The following is a 15,496-nucleotide window of genomic DNA, read 5'->3' as shown; positions in this document are numbered from 1 at the left end:
ACCGAACCGAGTAAAATTAGATAAAATATTAATTTTAGATACGGTTCATAGTCAATTTTAAGACTATGCAAACACCGAATTAGATTGTAAAACTGAACTAAACTAAAATTATAACTATGATTTGGTTATTTAATGAATACGATTTAGTTTTGTTTATAATTTTAGAAAAGTTTGGTGTTCAGTTTTCCGTTCGGCTTGAACATTTTAAGAACCGAAAAAACCAAAAAGCCCATTTTAAAAAAATATATTAATATAGATACACATACATTTAAACTTTTTCATCTTTATTCATTAATTATGGTTGCCGCATAAATTAATAAATTTCATACAACATATAAATATGTTGATTGACATATATAAAAAAAACTACTAGACAATGTTTTTTAAATGTTTAAATTAAGTTTAAGATAAAAGAAAAAAATATCAATTTTTAAATGAATTGAACAGAACCAAAGTTTTTGGTTTCGTTTGGCTTAATCCGAATTTACAGTTCAGTTTGTTTCCGCTTGAAAATTTAATAAAATTTGATTGTTTGATTTCATTATATTTTAAATCGAATCAAACTGAACCAAATCAATACATAAATATAGTCAAGTGCCAACCTGTTCAGGAGCGGAACCAACCCTTTGAGCTAAGAAAGCAGCTAAAATGTTAAATGCAACTTGCGAAATTGGAAATCAACTTGTTCTATTTAAATTTTACAGAAAAAGACTAAATTGTAACTTTATATAGGCAGCAGGACAAGGTTCACCTAAGGATTATGAACCATCCGTGTCACATGGTAAATGGATATTCATAATCCTACGTGGCGAATTAGGTTCACCTAAGAATTTCTCGCATCTGCCTATGAGAACAACAACAATAAAACCGCATAAACCTGCATAACAAGCATGAAATAGGCAAAATTATTTATTAGCAACATATCATTATTTTGAAGTTCAATATGTAAAACTCGTATTTAGTATGATTAGTTTAAAGAGTAATTAAAAAAGAAAATTTTACAAATATCATAAGTAAACTAAAAATATAATTTTTTTTCTTATAAGTTATACAGTTTTATTATATTCATAGATTTTATGTTTAAAATAATAAAATGATAAACATCTAATTTTGACCAGTTTGGATAAATTTTTGAACATTCATTATTTATCTATTAATAGTCTATGCCAATAAAATTGCCTCCATTTATGGAATTCTTCAATAATAAGCATATTTTTGTGAGGTGAAAACTGAAAATATCCGAAATAAAATATACTAGTAATTAAACAGTATTTCTTGTTGACTTCTTTTTCTTATAGCAACAAACCAAAAATTTTGATTGTTGCGCTATTGATATCCTTATTTAGTGCACGACTTGTAAATATAAATAGGTCAAGTGCTTATCAAAAAATGCAACTTAATTCTTGTCCGTAAAAGCAAATAACTCAAGAAAACATGGCTCGTCTTCTTCGATCAGTTTCTTTAATCGCGATTCTAACTATCTCACTTTTCATTCTAACACAAGCGCATCGCGAATACTTTCATAAAAAAGGGAGTCGCATTGATACACAAAATCTGCAATAAAACTATAGATCCGCTAAATTGCAATTTGCTTTATAATGACAACTACGAGAATGATATTAATGGATTATTACAAACTTCAACCGCAATGACTCTTGCAGTATCACAAGATGCCCTAAAAGACATTGAAAATCACCTCTTCCCGGAGGCTAACAATAATCCGGTAGCAATGGCTGCGGTTGGACTCTACAAATCGATGTATATCGAAATAGAACGGTTATTCGCAAGGGCGAACGGGGCTGCGCAAGATCAAATGGTTTTCGCTACTCAGAGGGAAACCCAAGCTGGGCTCGACAAAGTTAAAGAATGCAATAAACTTCAAAATAACTACTCCCTCCGTCCCGTTTAAGAAGGGACAAATGACTTTTTCACATATATTAAGAAAGCATTAATTATTATAGTGTTTTCTTATTTTAACCCTATTTATGATAGTGTTGTATTTTGTGTATAGGCTAATAGTCATTAATTATGGAAAGAGAAAAGGGGGTAAAAAAGGAAAATTCATATAAACTGGCACAAAAAATACGATATGGCCTTCTTAAGTGGGACAAATAAAAATAGGATATGTCCCTTCTTAAATGGGACGGAGGGAGTATTATTTATCAAATGCTTATGCACTACTAGTTTTTTACACTGATGTTTCTTTCAAAGTTATAGAGGCCACGGAGGGTAGAATTTGAATTGAAAAAAAATGAAAGTGAGTTGTGTAGTGTGTACTATCTTAAATTTATTTGAATAATGTCTCATTATTTATGAATATATGTTTAATTTCATTTCAATTTAAAAGCGAAAAATGTATAATTGTTTTAGGTTTGTTATATGTTTCGAAGCAACTACTCTCATTTTTTTAGCGCCGGTCTCTATTTGAAATTTCTGGCAGTGACACAATGTAAATTCTTAAGTAATATTCTCCTTACCCTAATCCACATATTGATTAAATAAAGTCTAAAAGTTAGTTATCACAATATGACACGTGTTACAGTGGGATTTTGACGGATCACACACCACAAGTTGTAAACTTACATTACCACAATACTGGATATTTTTGGGGTACACACACGCACACACACATATACAAATTTAAGTTATATGATTATAAAACAATATTTGTTTTTAAATAATTGTTCTCAATAAGTATAATATCTTAAAAATGTTAAATAGTTACAATGCTACTCACGTTTCGATATTTTTTATTAAAATATCATTCAATCATTGATTTATTTATTTTTTAAGATCTATTACATTATAAATTATTAATAAAATTTAAATAAATAATTAATTGAACATATACTTAATAATTAACAAATAAAATATATAAGTAAATATGTCTAATTTTTTACTTTATATTTGTTTTGTATATAAATATAAATATAAAATATTCATATGGCTTAATATAATATGTGTATTTTAATAAAACAAAATCAATTCAATTTAGATTTTAGTTTGCACTCAATGCTCTTTTACTTTTCAAAATGAAGTTTGCACTTTTATTTACAATATCATTGCCGGGAACTTTATACATTCCAGGCCTTATGGTGTTAAAAATCAATTTTTTTAACATTTTAATAATATATACAAACTTTTTTAAAATTGTAAAGCTTATTGATGAAATCTGCCTTCTGATCAATGATTTAACCTGCAAAATATGGTGTAAGCTAACCGGACGATTGTAATCCAACTAATTTTCCGATGCCAAAGTCAGTATTAGCTCAAACAACGTTATTATGTATATGAATGTAATTGTGTGTTTAGACTTATTTCAAACTCTTTATGTAGTAGTTGAATGTATACCCTGTGAACTATAAATAGGAAAATGATTCCTGTTTAATAGGATTTTAATATTGGATAGGAAAGAGGTTCTTATTCAAGTAGAAATCTTATTCAGGTATATCTTCGTGAATAAGCTTATCTTTTTAAGTTAGAGTTTGTGTCCAAATAGAAGATATATTTCGTAGAACTAGTTTTTGGGCGAATTATCCTTCAGGCGACGCGCTTTATCCGAGTCTCCAAGGAATTCTGTCTTATCATCATAATTCAGATTACTCCTTCGGTAAAGATGTATCTTGTGGATTCGGTTACCAGTTTCATCTGGCTTTTAGCCTCTTCGGTTAAGAGATCGATATTGTCTTTAAGGGTGAATCTTGTACGACTCGATCCCACTTTACTTATGGTAAAATTCGGTATCCATCACTTACCAACTTTAACAAGTTTATTGTATTTTTTTTAAATTGATTCAGTTTTATCTACAACAGCCATTGAATATATTTATCTTTTAAAAAACGATAAGAAAAATATTGTCCATTGGGATATCACATAATAATTTGACTGTATCAGTTTTGAAAAATATTAAATCGATTTTAAAAAAATTGGATAAATTCTAACGAATTGAATAAATTGTGATAGGTTTACAATTTTTAAAATGTTTGAATAGATTTTAAAAAAGTCAAAAAAATGGATTTTTCAATATCATTAGGCCTATATTTTAAAGGGTTTGATTTTTTCTTATTCCAATTAATGAAAATTATATTAGGATGTGTGATGGATAAAAAAGTTGGATAATAAATTTCACTAACATATAATATTGTAGAAAAAATTATACAACAATTTATTCAAGTGTTTTCAAAAATAATTATGTATTTAATATAATTAGATTACTGTGGTTTAATTCTAAAAAAGAAACAGATTAGTGTGTTTTAATATACATATATACAAGCATTATTTTTAAAAAAGATGAGAAAATAAAAGTTAATGAATCCGTTTAGATAAAATTAATGACCATAAAATTTTGAAGATTCATTATATATCTATCAATAGTCTATGTCAATAAAATTGCCTCCATTTATAAAATCCTTCTATAATAAGCATATCTTTGTGATGAAAGTTGAAAATCTCCGAAATAAAATATAGTAAAAACAGTTTTCTTGTTGACTTTTCTTTATTATTTTCTTATAACCAACAAATTGCTATTTGATTGTTACGCTATTAATTTCCTTATTTAGTGCAAGACTCGTACGTATAAATAGGTTAACTGCATGCTTATTGAAACATGCAATTTCTTGTTTACGTAAAATCAATTAAAAAACATGGCTCATCTTCTCCGATCAGTTTCTTTAATCGCGGTTTTGACTGTATCACTTCTCGCTCTAACAAGAGCTGATCTCGCATTAATCGGCAAAATATGTGCGAAAACTTCAGATCCCGGCAACTGCAATACATTTTTTAAAAACGACGGTGCTAGCGATGTTTATGGATTATTACAAAAATCAACTGAAGCCACTTGGAAAGCATCAAAAGATGCCCTAGCTACCATTGAGCAGCACCTCCTCCCGGCGGCTAAAAGTAATCCGGTAGCGTTGGCCGTAGTCGAACAATGCAAAGCCAAGTTTATTGCTGCAGAACAGTCGTTTGGATCGGCGTCCCAGCTTGCAAAAGCAAAGCAGGTTGCCGGAGCTCAGAAGGCCACCGTAGCTGGGCTCAATAACGTTAATGCATGTGACGGAATTCAAAATAATCCTGCTTTATCGCTTGCTGATAAAAACCTAAACAAGTTGACTGATATTTCTTACAAAGTTATGGCGGCCACCGTGGGTATTCTTTGAATTGAAAAAATAAAATAATAGTGAGTACCTGGTTTTGGAGAAATTCTTGTGTGAACAAAGTTCGACATGTAATATATCTCCTGGTTTTGTCGGTTGAGTGATTTGGGTTGGTTCGATTTGATTCGGATATTTATTATAATTATTCTTTTATTCTTTAATTTTTTACTACAATCTTTGTAACATATCTTGTAGTAAGAAATATGTTTATTTATATCTATTTTGGTAACTAATAAACAAACTTCCGTTAATATGTTGTCTGATTTTAATATTTGACATTATACTCTCTCATGTTAATAAGAGAATAATAAATTAATATTCTGAAAATGAATGTATGTTTATTGAATTTTATTATTCACATAGTATAATACATGAAAAAATTGAGATTGGATCCCTCATGCGATCATTTGAATATGGGGAGTCATATTCATCAAATCTACAACATTTATTGAAAAATGAATGGTGTAAAACAAAAAATTAAATTTTAGTTTCATTAATGTACATCATCTATTTAATAATGAATGTTGTAGATTAATGAACATGACTCCTCATGTTCAAATGAATATGAAGAAATCTTTATCCAAAAAACTGCACCATATATTCACATAAAATGAACCGTAAAGCCAAAAAAACATTTATTGAACTGAAATTCTAAAAAAGTGTATTTAATAACCAATAGAATCAAATTGGTTGGTTTTTGGGTTCACTTTACATTTAAACCTAACTAAAATAAAATTATGGTAAAAAAACTGACCCGAATATCTAAATATTTATTAAAATATCAAACCAAACCAAGCATTATTTTTCTAGTCGGTTCTGTTATTCATTTTCGGTCGATTTTTCACACTCCTACATATTATTGGATTATTAATTACGTGACAAATGTTATAATTCGGTTGACCAATGCCCCATCATCAAAATTAGCTAAATACTTTTACTAAACAAAAATTGAATTTTGACTAACTTAAAGAAATGCATTGAAATTCAATACTAGTATTTTTGAAATAATTTAAATGTTTCAGCGACCCTTAATAAACTATATTGGAAACGAAAAAAGAGGACTTCCCAATAGATCTAGTGATAGCATGGATGATGAAATAATTGTTGGTTATGAAGGGTTAAGAACGAAGTTTTTTTAAGAAAGCTGGTTCATTAGTCCAGGTGGAGCTATTGTAAGACTTTCAAGCTCTGAAGTTAATATATTCACCATCATAAAAAAAAAAAAACAATTATACACTCACGACTTATATTCACCTATGACACTCCAATTTATACATTCGACTAACCAAGACACCTGTAAACTAAATCTTGGCCGCTAAACCCCCTAAACTTCACCTAATGATCACCTATGGCATATTTAGCGTTTTTGACCAAAATACCCTTCAAATCTATAAGAATAACAAACAAACCAATACCGACCCAATCTAACCAAATTTAAAGTCACTCAACCAACCAAATCAAACATAACACAACTAAATTAAAAATAATCTAACCAAACCTAAATTTATTAAAATAATAAAATAAATATTTGTTTTTAATTTTAAAAATTAAATAAATAATTATATTTTTATATAAAAATTTAAATATACATTTTTTTTTCAAATTGTCCACCAAAGAGCAGACCCACGCCGGTGGTGGGTCTGCTATAAAGCAGACACCCGCAATGGTGGGTGCTACAAAGAGCAGACCCACCGTCGGCAGGTCTGCTCTCCGGATCAATTTAAAAAAAATTAAATTTTTCAAATTAAAAATAATTATTTATGTAAAATAAATAATTTTTTTCCGGTAATGGCGGTGGTGGCCGGAAAGATTGGCGGTGGGTGATTGTTTCCGATTGAGTGGTATGATTTGATTAGGTGGATTGGTGATTTAAATATGATTTGGTTGAATGAATGGAATATGTTTGATTTGATTAGGTATGTGACTTTAGAGTTAGTTAGATTGGGTTGGTTTGATTTTTTATTGACTTTATGAGTATTTTGGGTATTTTTGAGAAAAGAAGGGGCTTGAGGTGGTTTTTTGGGCGGTTTTAGGTCAAAAGTGCCATAGGTGATCATTAGGTCAAGTTTAGGGGGTTTAGCGGGCCAAAATTTAGTTCAAAAATTTTGGTTAGTCAAATGCCTAAATTGGAGTGTCATAAGTGATTAATAGTCTAAATTGACACAACATTATCTAGATAGTGGCGGAATTAGAAATTTTTATTCAGATAAAGTAGTTTTTTTTATCAAACAATATGTCGTTGGGCCTATTTATTTTAGATCAAAGGATACGTCGATTGTAATTTTTTTTAAAAATAAGACTAAAAGATTTATTTATTTAGATTAAACAATATATTATTTGATTTTTTTTATTCTCAAACCAAAAAACATGTCTTCTAGCTCAATTTTATTTTAAAAAAATTATTCAATAAAGTGGCTAAAAGGTTGCTCTCGTACTACCAAATGAAGTGTCATTATTTTTCTTTACTAATGTGGAATATTATAAAAAAAATATACTGCTATCAATAAATATTTTTTTGCCAAATAGAATTGTATTAATATTGAAAAATAGAAGTACATAATTTTTGACAGACATAATTGACATAATTTACTGAAAAAAACTCTTAAAAAGGCTACAAAAATTTTCTAGCCATTTCATGAGCCATCCAATTACACATTCAGTTAATTATATAAAGTCGCATGTAATAAACGATGATAATTAAAAAAATAAAAATATTTATCTTTTCGCCTCATAAAGATAAAAAAATAAATTTATGTGAATTTAGTTTGCGATATTTATTGATCGGCTTATTGTAATTTAATAGATGCTTTACAATATTAAATTATTTAATAGTTAAGACTTAAAAGTAATAGTTAAATGTCAAAATATTGCAAATATCTATTTACTTGACCGTTGCATCTAACTGCTGTTTTTTTGTTTTTGAAACCTTGTTAATGCGCGCCTTTTGCTGCACAGCGCTAAAATTCTCTATTCCAACAAATTCACTTAATTTTTCTTCCAAATTCTTTCCCTTTTTAATTTATCGATCTGAATCTTCAAACACCCATATCCCTGAGCTCACTTTTAATGACTATCAGCTTCTCAGTCTTCTTTCTCAGCGTCGATTCCGTGATGCACGCAACCTGCTCGACGAAATGCCTGAAAGGTCCGTCAGGCTTATTGTTTATTGGACTTCGTTGCTTACGAAGTTTTCGAGAAATGGCTTTGTTGATGAAGCTGAAGTGCTATTTGATATCATGCCCGAGAGAAATATCGTTACTTATAATGCAATGCTGTCAGGGTTTTTGCATTGCGGAATGCTGGGTGAGGCAATGAAGTTGTTTGACGAAATGCCTGAGAGAAACGTTGTTTCGTGGACTTCGATGATGTGCGGGTTGGCTGATGCTGGAAGGATTTTTGAGGCAATTAGGTTGTTTGAGGAGATGCCGGAAAGGAATGTTGTCTCGTGGAATGCGATGATTGCTGGGTTGATTAGAAATGGAGGTTTGGAGTATGCGAGGGCGGTTTTTGACGAGAGTCCGCTTAAGAATGTTGTTTCTTGGAATACTGTGATTGCGGGGTATGCAGAAAAGGGTAGGATGGAAGAAGCGAGGGCTTTATTTGATGAAATGGAGGATAAGAATGTCATTACTTGGACTAGCATGGTATCGGGTTATTGTAGAACGGGTAAGGTAGAGGAGGGATATAGTTTATTTCTGAAGACTCCTAAGAAAAATGTTGTTTCTTGGACTGCCATGATCGGTGGATTCACTTGGAATGGCTTATATGAAGACGCATTGCTGCTTTTTCTTGAGATGGAGAAGAGCTTCGATATTACTCCGAATGTGGAGACTTTCATTTCACTTGCTTATGCTTTTGCTGGTTTAGGAATTCGTCGTCTTAGCAAGCAATTGCACACTAGGGTGATTTCTACTGGGTTAGAGTGTGATGATTATGATGGAAGGTTATTGAAAAGCCTGATTTACATGTACTCTTCATTGGGCTTCATGGATTATGCGCGTTACAAGTTTAATCAAAATTCGAATTGTTCTGTTCAGTCCTGTAACTATATGATCAATGGTTACATCCGAAGTGGACAATTGGATAAGGCTCGGAATTTGTTTGACACTACACCTATTCGGGACGAAATTACTTGGACTTCAATGATTGATGGTTATTTCAGTGTTGGAAATGCAGCTGAAGCATGCAACTTGTTCCATCATATGCCTGAAAAGGATGCAGTAGCATGGACAACGATGATTTCAGGACATGTCCAAAATGAACTTTTATCTGAAGCTATGTTTTTATTCACCCAGATGTTAGATCAAGGTGTTAGTCCCCTTGGTTCTACATTTGCTACACTTCTTGGAGCTGTAGGTGCAGTAGCATCTCTTGACCAAGGAACGCAACTGCACGGTTTGCTGGTAAAAATGCTGCTTGAAAATGACTTAATTCTTGAAAATTCTCTAATCTCAATGTATGCAAAATGTGGAGAGATTCAAATTGCATATAAATTATTCTCGCAAATGAACTCTCGCGATCTGATTTCTTGGAATTCCATGATTATGGGATTCTCACATCACGGGCTAGCAAATGAAGCGTTGAAGGTTTTTGAAGCCATGTTAGATTCGGGAACTTTTCCGAATTCTGTTACTTTTCTGGGTGTCCTCTCAGCATGCAGTCATGGAGGGTTAATAAATCAATGGTGGGAGTTATTTAATGCAATGATTGATATTTATGCAATTCAACCAAGTTTGGAGCATTACATTTGTATGGTTAATCTTTTGGGCCGAGCTGGAAAACTTAATGAAGCAGAAGAACTTATTCTGAAACTTCCTATGGAACTAAATCATGCTATCTGGGGAGCATTGCTCGGTTTATGTAGTTTTAGTGAGAAAAATTCTGAAATTGCTGAACGAGCTGCAACACGAATCCTTGAGATGGATCCACTGAATGCACCTGCTCACGTACTACTTTGCAATGTATATGCAGCAAATGGCCGGCATATTGAGGAGCATAAATTGCGGAAGGAGATGGGATCGAAGGGTGTGAAAAAGATTCCGGGATGTAGTTGGATAGTGCTGAATGGAAGAACATCCGTCTTTCTGTCCGGAGATAAAATGGAAGCAGAGACAACTAAAATGCTGTCACTGTTGTTTCATTTTGTTGATGAATCGCAGCTTTCAACGGTTGCCTAGACAGATAGGTATGTACAGAAACTCTTACTACCTAAGTAGCATACATACTTTATTCAGTGAACCTTTCCCGTTTCGGAAATGTGTAGGACATTTGGCGTTTCAGACCTGAAACTTCATTTTAGCATAAAAAACCTTTAAGTAACACGGTTTTGCAATGTCTGTGTTAAAGAATCCCATTTTTCTGTATCTGTATCCGTGATGTATAGCTTATTATTGATATTGATAAATGATAATTGATATATATTAATAACAAATACTAATTATTAAAAAAATAATCTGCTTAAGAATTTAAGAATTGAATTATGAAATTATATTTTTTTAAAAATGGACCCATTTCAAGATCTTGTATAATACTATAAACATACATGTGTTAAACAATGAAGGTTTCATTCTGCTCTTTCAAATTGGTACAAAATATCAAATCAAGGCAATTAAGTGGCTTTAATAAAAATACCTTCAAACAAGGTTCATTTTGATGGTGCCTTGGTGTTTCCAATGTTTCTATAATATCGACCAAGAGATCGATCAATGACCTGAATTCTGATTTATCATCTCTCCGTAAGATGGTTCGAAATAATACACCTTCATCTATACGATCAATAAAAATGTTGATATATCACCTCCTTGTAAAAAGCTAGCTCAAAATGACACACCTTCATCAGAACATGGAGCGAAAAGTGCTAATTAATCACCTCCTCGCAAAAAGATGATGGACAATGAGAAATCAGGATGACCGCATCTTTCTCCTCCACGGTTGCCTACCATTCAAGTTCCACGACTGATGGTAATTTACGCGTATATACATATAATGTCGGATTCCGGACCAGATGGAGCTCGGCAACCGCCGGTAAGTTCTCGATTTCAAGATTACAGAATCAATATTTATACTAATCAAATTACAGCTGTAGCTGTAACTTATTAAATAAGCTACTAGCTCATACAAAATACATGAACAACTAACTCTAACTAACTTTGCCATGTCGTCAATCCTAAACTTCTTGAAGTCAACCAATCAATGATGCACACTCATCCTGCTTGTGTCATCAATCCAAATTATAGCTTGATCATCCAATCCAAGTAGGCATAGACAAGTATATCTGTATTAAGGACATGATCAAAGCCTAAGTTAAGTACTTATAAGAATTTTTTGTATAATTTGCTGCTCTAGGGTTGTGCCCCTATGCAATTAAGATATTGTTCGTGCTGATTTAGATTCGCATTATTTTCGCGGAACTCGTATGATGCTCTACAATGAGTGAGTTTTTTTTTGGGTTAATTTCAATAAAATACCAAACGTTTGAGAATTCTGTCAGTTGTAACCAAACTTTTCAAAATTGTCTAGTTTAGCCAATTTTGGGATATTTAGAACCTTTTTAACCATTTGCGAAAAAAATCAAATTTTTTATCGTTCGTGAATGGGCTAAACTAGCCGATTTTGATTGATATGGAATATTTGAAACATTTTTTAACATAATCAATCAAAATCAGCTAGTTTAGCCCATTAACGAATGACAATTTTTTGACTTTTTTTTGCGAATGGCTATAAAAGGTTCTAAATATCCCAAAAATGGCTAAACTAGACAATTTTGAAAAGTTTGGTTATAACTGACAAAACTCGCAAACATCTGGTATTTTATTGAGATTAACCCTTTTTTTATGTTTAATTCTTTGTTGTTTACGCAGTTGTATTCATTTGTACTGAATGCATTTTTTTGAAACAAAAAAATTCCCCAGGATGTACCTATAAATTTATACATTTTTTGACATTTTGTTTTGAAATCTATTTGTAAAAAATGAAATCATTACATTCATGAACATACATTTCTTTTTAAACTATATTCCCTTCTTGTTAAAACAATGAACAAATTAAACATTTTGATTAGCTACATATAATACTATATATATAGAGCGATGTGTGAGTTGCAGGACTGATTATACATTCACTTGAACCCCCGTATCGTAAGTTTCGCCAGCTTTCCAGTCGCGGGGTATGTTGTTGACCGGAACAACCCATGTCTCATCTCCATCCTCACTACTGAATAGCATCCTCAGCGACAATGGACCGCTTGGGGGCGATGTAGTTGTCCATACTGCTCCGTAACTCCGATCCAAAAGCTTGCACACAGAAATTTGAGTCTGCAAATAACGTTTCTAATATGATCAACTTTTGTTTTATTATAAAGTTACAATATAATTAGCTGCGTAGCAGGAAAATCTATCGAATATTATTTATCGACGTTTTATTTCCTTTTCTAGTAAAGTTTATGAAATTCCGAGTATTTCCCGTTTCGACATTTTCGTGCAACATAGATAATTAGTGAAGAGTATAAATGAGTTTCAATTAAATGTTACCTCACATAGGTGCACAGCAGTAATATCCTGCTGGCCTTGTTGATACCATATGACAAAAGCCAAGTAATATGGAAAGTTGCTATTTTCATCAATTTTTATTGTTATGTTTCTGTTAGGATAGCTGCATGAAACACTGCATACAAAAAAAACAATAGAAAAATTACGAAAACGGTTAAAACCGGTCAATTTTTTAAAATTAAGCATGATATTTTCAAGTAGCTAGGCTTAACATTAGCATATTGCACAACCTTCTACGTACAAATTACAAAGTGTCTCACTTAATAACACAATTTTTCATTATATGGCATATATAGCATAAATGTCTAAAAGTCATTTTCATCATCCATACAGTCAAAAACGACGTCATTTTAACAAAAAAAAGTAAAACATAAAATGTATATCGGGCTATAGAATGAAGAATTCGTAAAGGTTGTAATAAAGGATAGACAAATTGTAGTTTGTGCTTCAAAAGAAAAAAAAAACGTAAAAGGTTGTACTATATGGTGACATTAACCCTTTCAAGTACAATAACATCTCACCGCCTATATTCAACGTCAATTATTCCGAGTGATAATAGCAATGCAGCTGCATCTGCAGTTTGAGCCATCCGACCGAAGGCTCGACTGCTGAGAATAAAGTCGGTATTATCACTGGAGCCTTGATCGGTCACGACAACAGTTACTCCTTTGTCACTGCAATAATTACTGTTGGTGCATTTCACCTGTTAAAAGAAAAAAGATTAGGAGGTGTTTGGTTTAGCTTTTTTTTTTTTTTTAAAAAAGAAGATAAAAAACCAATTTAAAGGGGTAAAGTTCGGTTCGGTTCAAAGGTTGGTTGTTTTTATCAATTCTAACTTTACTTTTTAGTTTTGTTTACTATAACTTGATTTGAATTTTTTTATTTTAATTGTAGCTCTTCAATCAAGTTAAATTTACTCGCATGACAACCTGAATGATTGTATTCTATTTATTTGATTTTTCTTGATTCAATTGAGTGAGTTTATCGATAATTTATACAACCATTTAATTAATAGCCGTCACGTGAGTAAAATTACACTTAGCTGATTTAATTTGACTTTCTTGGTTATAACTAAAATAAAATTTTGAATTGAAAGTTAATTTATGTGCATCGTAGCTCTATGCATAAGTGTGCATCGGTCGATTTGATAGCTAAACCGAACCAAATCGAAATAAAAATTTAGTTTGGTCAATTATTTTGATCATCAGAATATTCAAATTTTATTGATATTTATTACCAATAAATTTTGGAGTTAATTCTTAATTACATACAAATACATGTAGATTTTTGATATGTAAAAGTCCTATAAATTTTTTAAAAATATCTTAAATTTCTAAAAAGTTAAAAAATCCATCGATTAATTTAGTCGGTTCGGTTAGTTTAAAAATTTCATTTAAAAAAAATAAAACCGAACCAAATTAAACAAAAAGTTTAAAATTATTAACTATAACCAAACCGGATTAACTCAAAATTATAATGAACTCAAAGCCGAGCATAAAAAGTTTAGTTTAATTTGATCGGTTAATTCGGTTATATCCAACAACGCGATGCTTTGATACCTGATAGCAAGAACCACATCCAACGCCATCACGGTATAGGTTAGACGCAGCGGATACATCTCCGCCGTTGATCGTTGCTCCAAACGAACCAAATCCACAAGCTCCTCCTGAAAATATACATGCTCAGCATTATTATTAGCCAATTATGAGTTTATTTTTTTATGAAAATGTCTTACTGTCTGTTCCTTGTTCATCAGAATTTGGATAGTACGCTGCACGAGACGGAATGAAACAGTCACGACATGTCGTAGCCTCTGTTATCAGAGAGTACTGCAGGAAGATCAGAGTTGCAATGAGAAGAGAAGGGGCCATTTTATGATTTCAAAAGCAAAGAATATGAGTTGGTGGTGCATGAAATTAACGAGGTTTATAGTATTTATAACAAAATATATGGTCCAATATAGTTTTTTTAAGTTGGTCAATTACGCCAGGTTTGAATTTCAAATATATTTGTATATGCATGTGCATATATTTTAACTTAGTGGATTCTGTTACCATTGTCTTCAAGCTAGACTTGTAAGTTGGAAATTGGAATTGTTTTTTTTTCAAAAAAGAAAAAAAAAAACTTGCGATTAGATAGCCAGACCGGACTGGCTGACATATAAGATTGTACTGAAAGTTTGTAAGATCGGTAAAATTAGTAAAATATAAATTTTTAAGTGGACAACGCTATGAATTTTAAGGCGGAAAATTATATTATTAAACTTTATATTCATATTTTTAAAAAATTAAAATAACATGAAAAATTGGCCACTATAACCTCTATTTAGATCCGTCCTTACAACTAACTATCCAGTCCAACAATTAACTCATAAAAGCAGAAATTCGGTCCAACTTAAACTTGCGGTTGAATTGATAACTGAACTAGCGATTAAATTGGTTGATCCTACAGTTCAACCGGTTAAACTAGAAACCAATTTGAAAATATATTTTTCAACAGAATTTATTCAACCAGTTGAATTGGGAACGGTGGACTTACTCGTTTGTCCACTGATTTGATTTTTACAACACGTTTTCTTGTCTTGTTGAAATATCTAATAAAATAAGTCATTAGTTAATTATTATTATCTTTTTGATAATTTGGAAATGGAGGAGCGCTTATGGAAGGAATCGAACCCATGACCTAGCAGTTTACTGCTAAGTGCTTATACCATTTGAGTTAAAGCTTTTAGTTAATTGTTATTCTAGTTTAATATTTTTTTCTTTGCAATCAAATTAAAAGGTTTTAGGGTAA

At 31.4% G+C, this 15,496-nt stretch overlaps 2 protein-coding genes across 2 annotated transcripts; one reads left to right on the top strand and one right to left on the bottom strand.

Moving 5' to 3' along the window:
- Window positions 1-8,035: 8,035 nt before the first annotated feature.
- LOC126680107 (pentatricopeptide repeat-containing protein At1g32415, mitochondrial) lies at window positions 8,036-10,587 on the top strand. The gene has a single exon (XM_050375155.2). The coding sequence runs from the start codon at window positions 8,090-8,092 to the stop codon at window positions 10,331-10,333; it is 2,244 nt and encodes a 747-aa protein (XP_050231112.1). The 5' UTR covers window positions 8,036-8,089; the 3' UTR covers window positions 10,334-10,587.
- A 1,529-nt stretch (window positions 10,588-12,116) lies between these two features.
- On the bottom strand, window positions 12,117-14,620 carry LOC126680113 (expansin-like B1). The gene is made up of 5 exons (XM_050375166.2): window positions 14,439-14,620; window positions 14,263-14,369; window positions 13,225-13,406; window positions 12,686-12,818; window positions 12,117-12,469 (listed from the first exon to the last, which is right to left on the bottom strand). The coding sequence occupies exons 1-5, from the start codon at window positions 14,572-14,574 to the stop codon at window positions 12,266-12,268; spliced, it is 762 nt and encodes a 253-aa protein (XP_050231123.1). The 5' UTR covers window positions 14,575-14,620; the 3' UTR covers window positions 12,117-12,265.
- Between the last annotated feature and the right edge of the window lie 876 nt (window positions 14,621-15,496).

The sequence above is a fragment of the Mercurialis annua genome, linkage group LG5, assembly GCF_937616625.2.
Source record: "Mercurialis annua linkage group LG5, ddMerAnnu1.2, whole genome shotgun sequence".
In the NCBI taxonomy this organism is placed as follows: domain Eukaryota; kingdom Viridiplantae; phylum Streptophyta; class Magnoliopsida; order Malpighiales; family Euphorbiaceae; genus Mercurialis; species Mercurialis annua.
Note: the sequence above shows the minus strand (reverse complement) of the source record. Positions and strands in the feature narration are given on the sequence as shown.

Bases quoted from the DNA above. Each gene is read 5' to 3' on its own strand.
- LOC126680107 (XM_050375155.2), top strand. From the start codon at position 8,090: ATGCGCGCCTTTTGCTGCACAGCGCTAAAATTCTCTATTCCAACAAAT.
- LOC126680113 (XM_050375166.2), bottom strand. From the start codon at position 14,574: ATGGCCCCTTCTCTTCTCATTGCAACTCTGATCTTCCTGCAGTACTCT. The intron at 13,407-14,262 runs GTATCAAAGCAT...TTCTTTTAACAG, and splicing joins GATGTGGTTCTTGCTATCAG to GTGAAATGCACCAACAGTAA. The intron at 12,819-13,224 runs GTGAGATGTTAT...TTTTGTATGCAG, and splicing joins ATTGACGTTGAATATAGGCG to TGTTTCATGCAGCTATCCTA.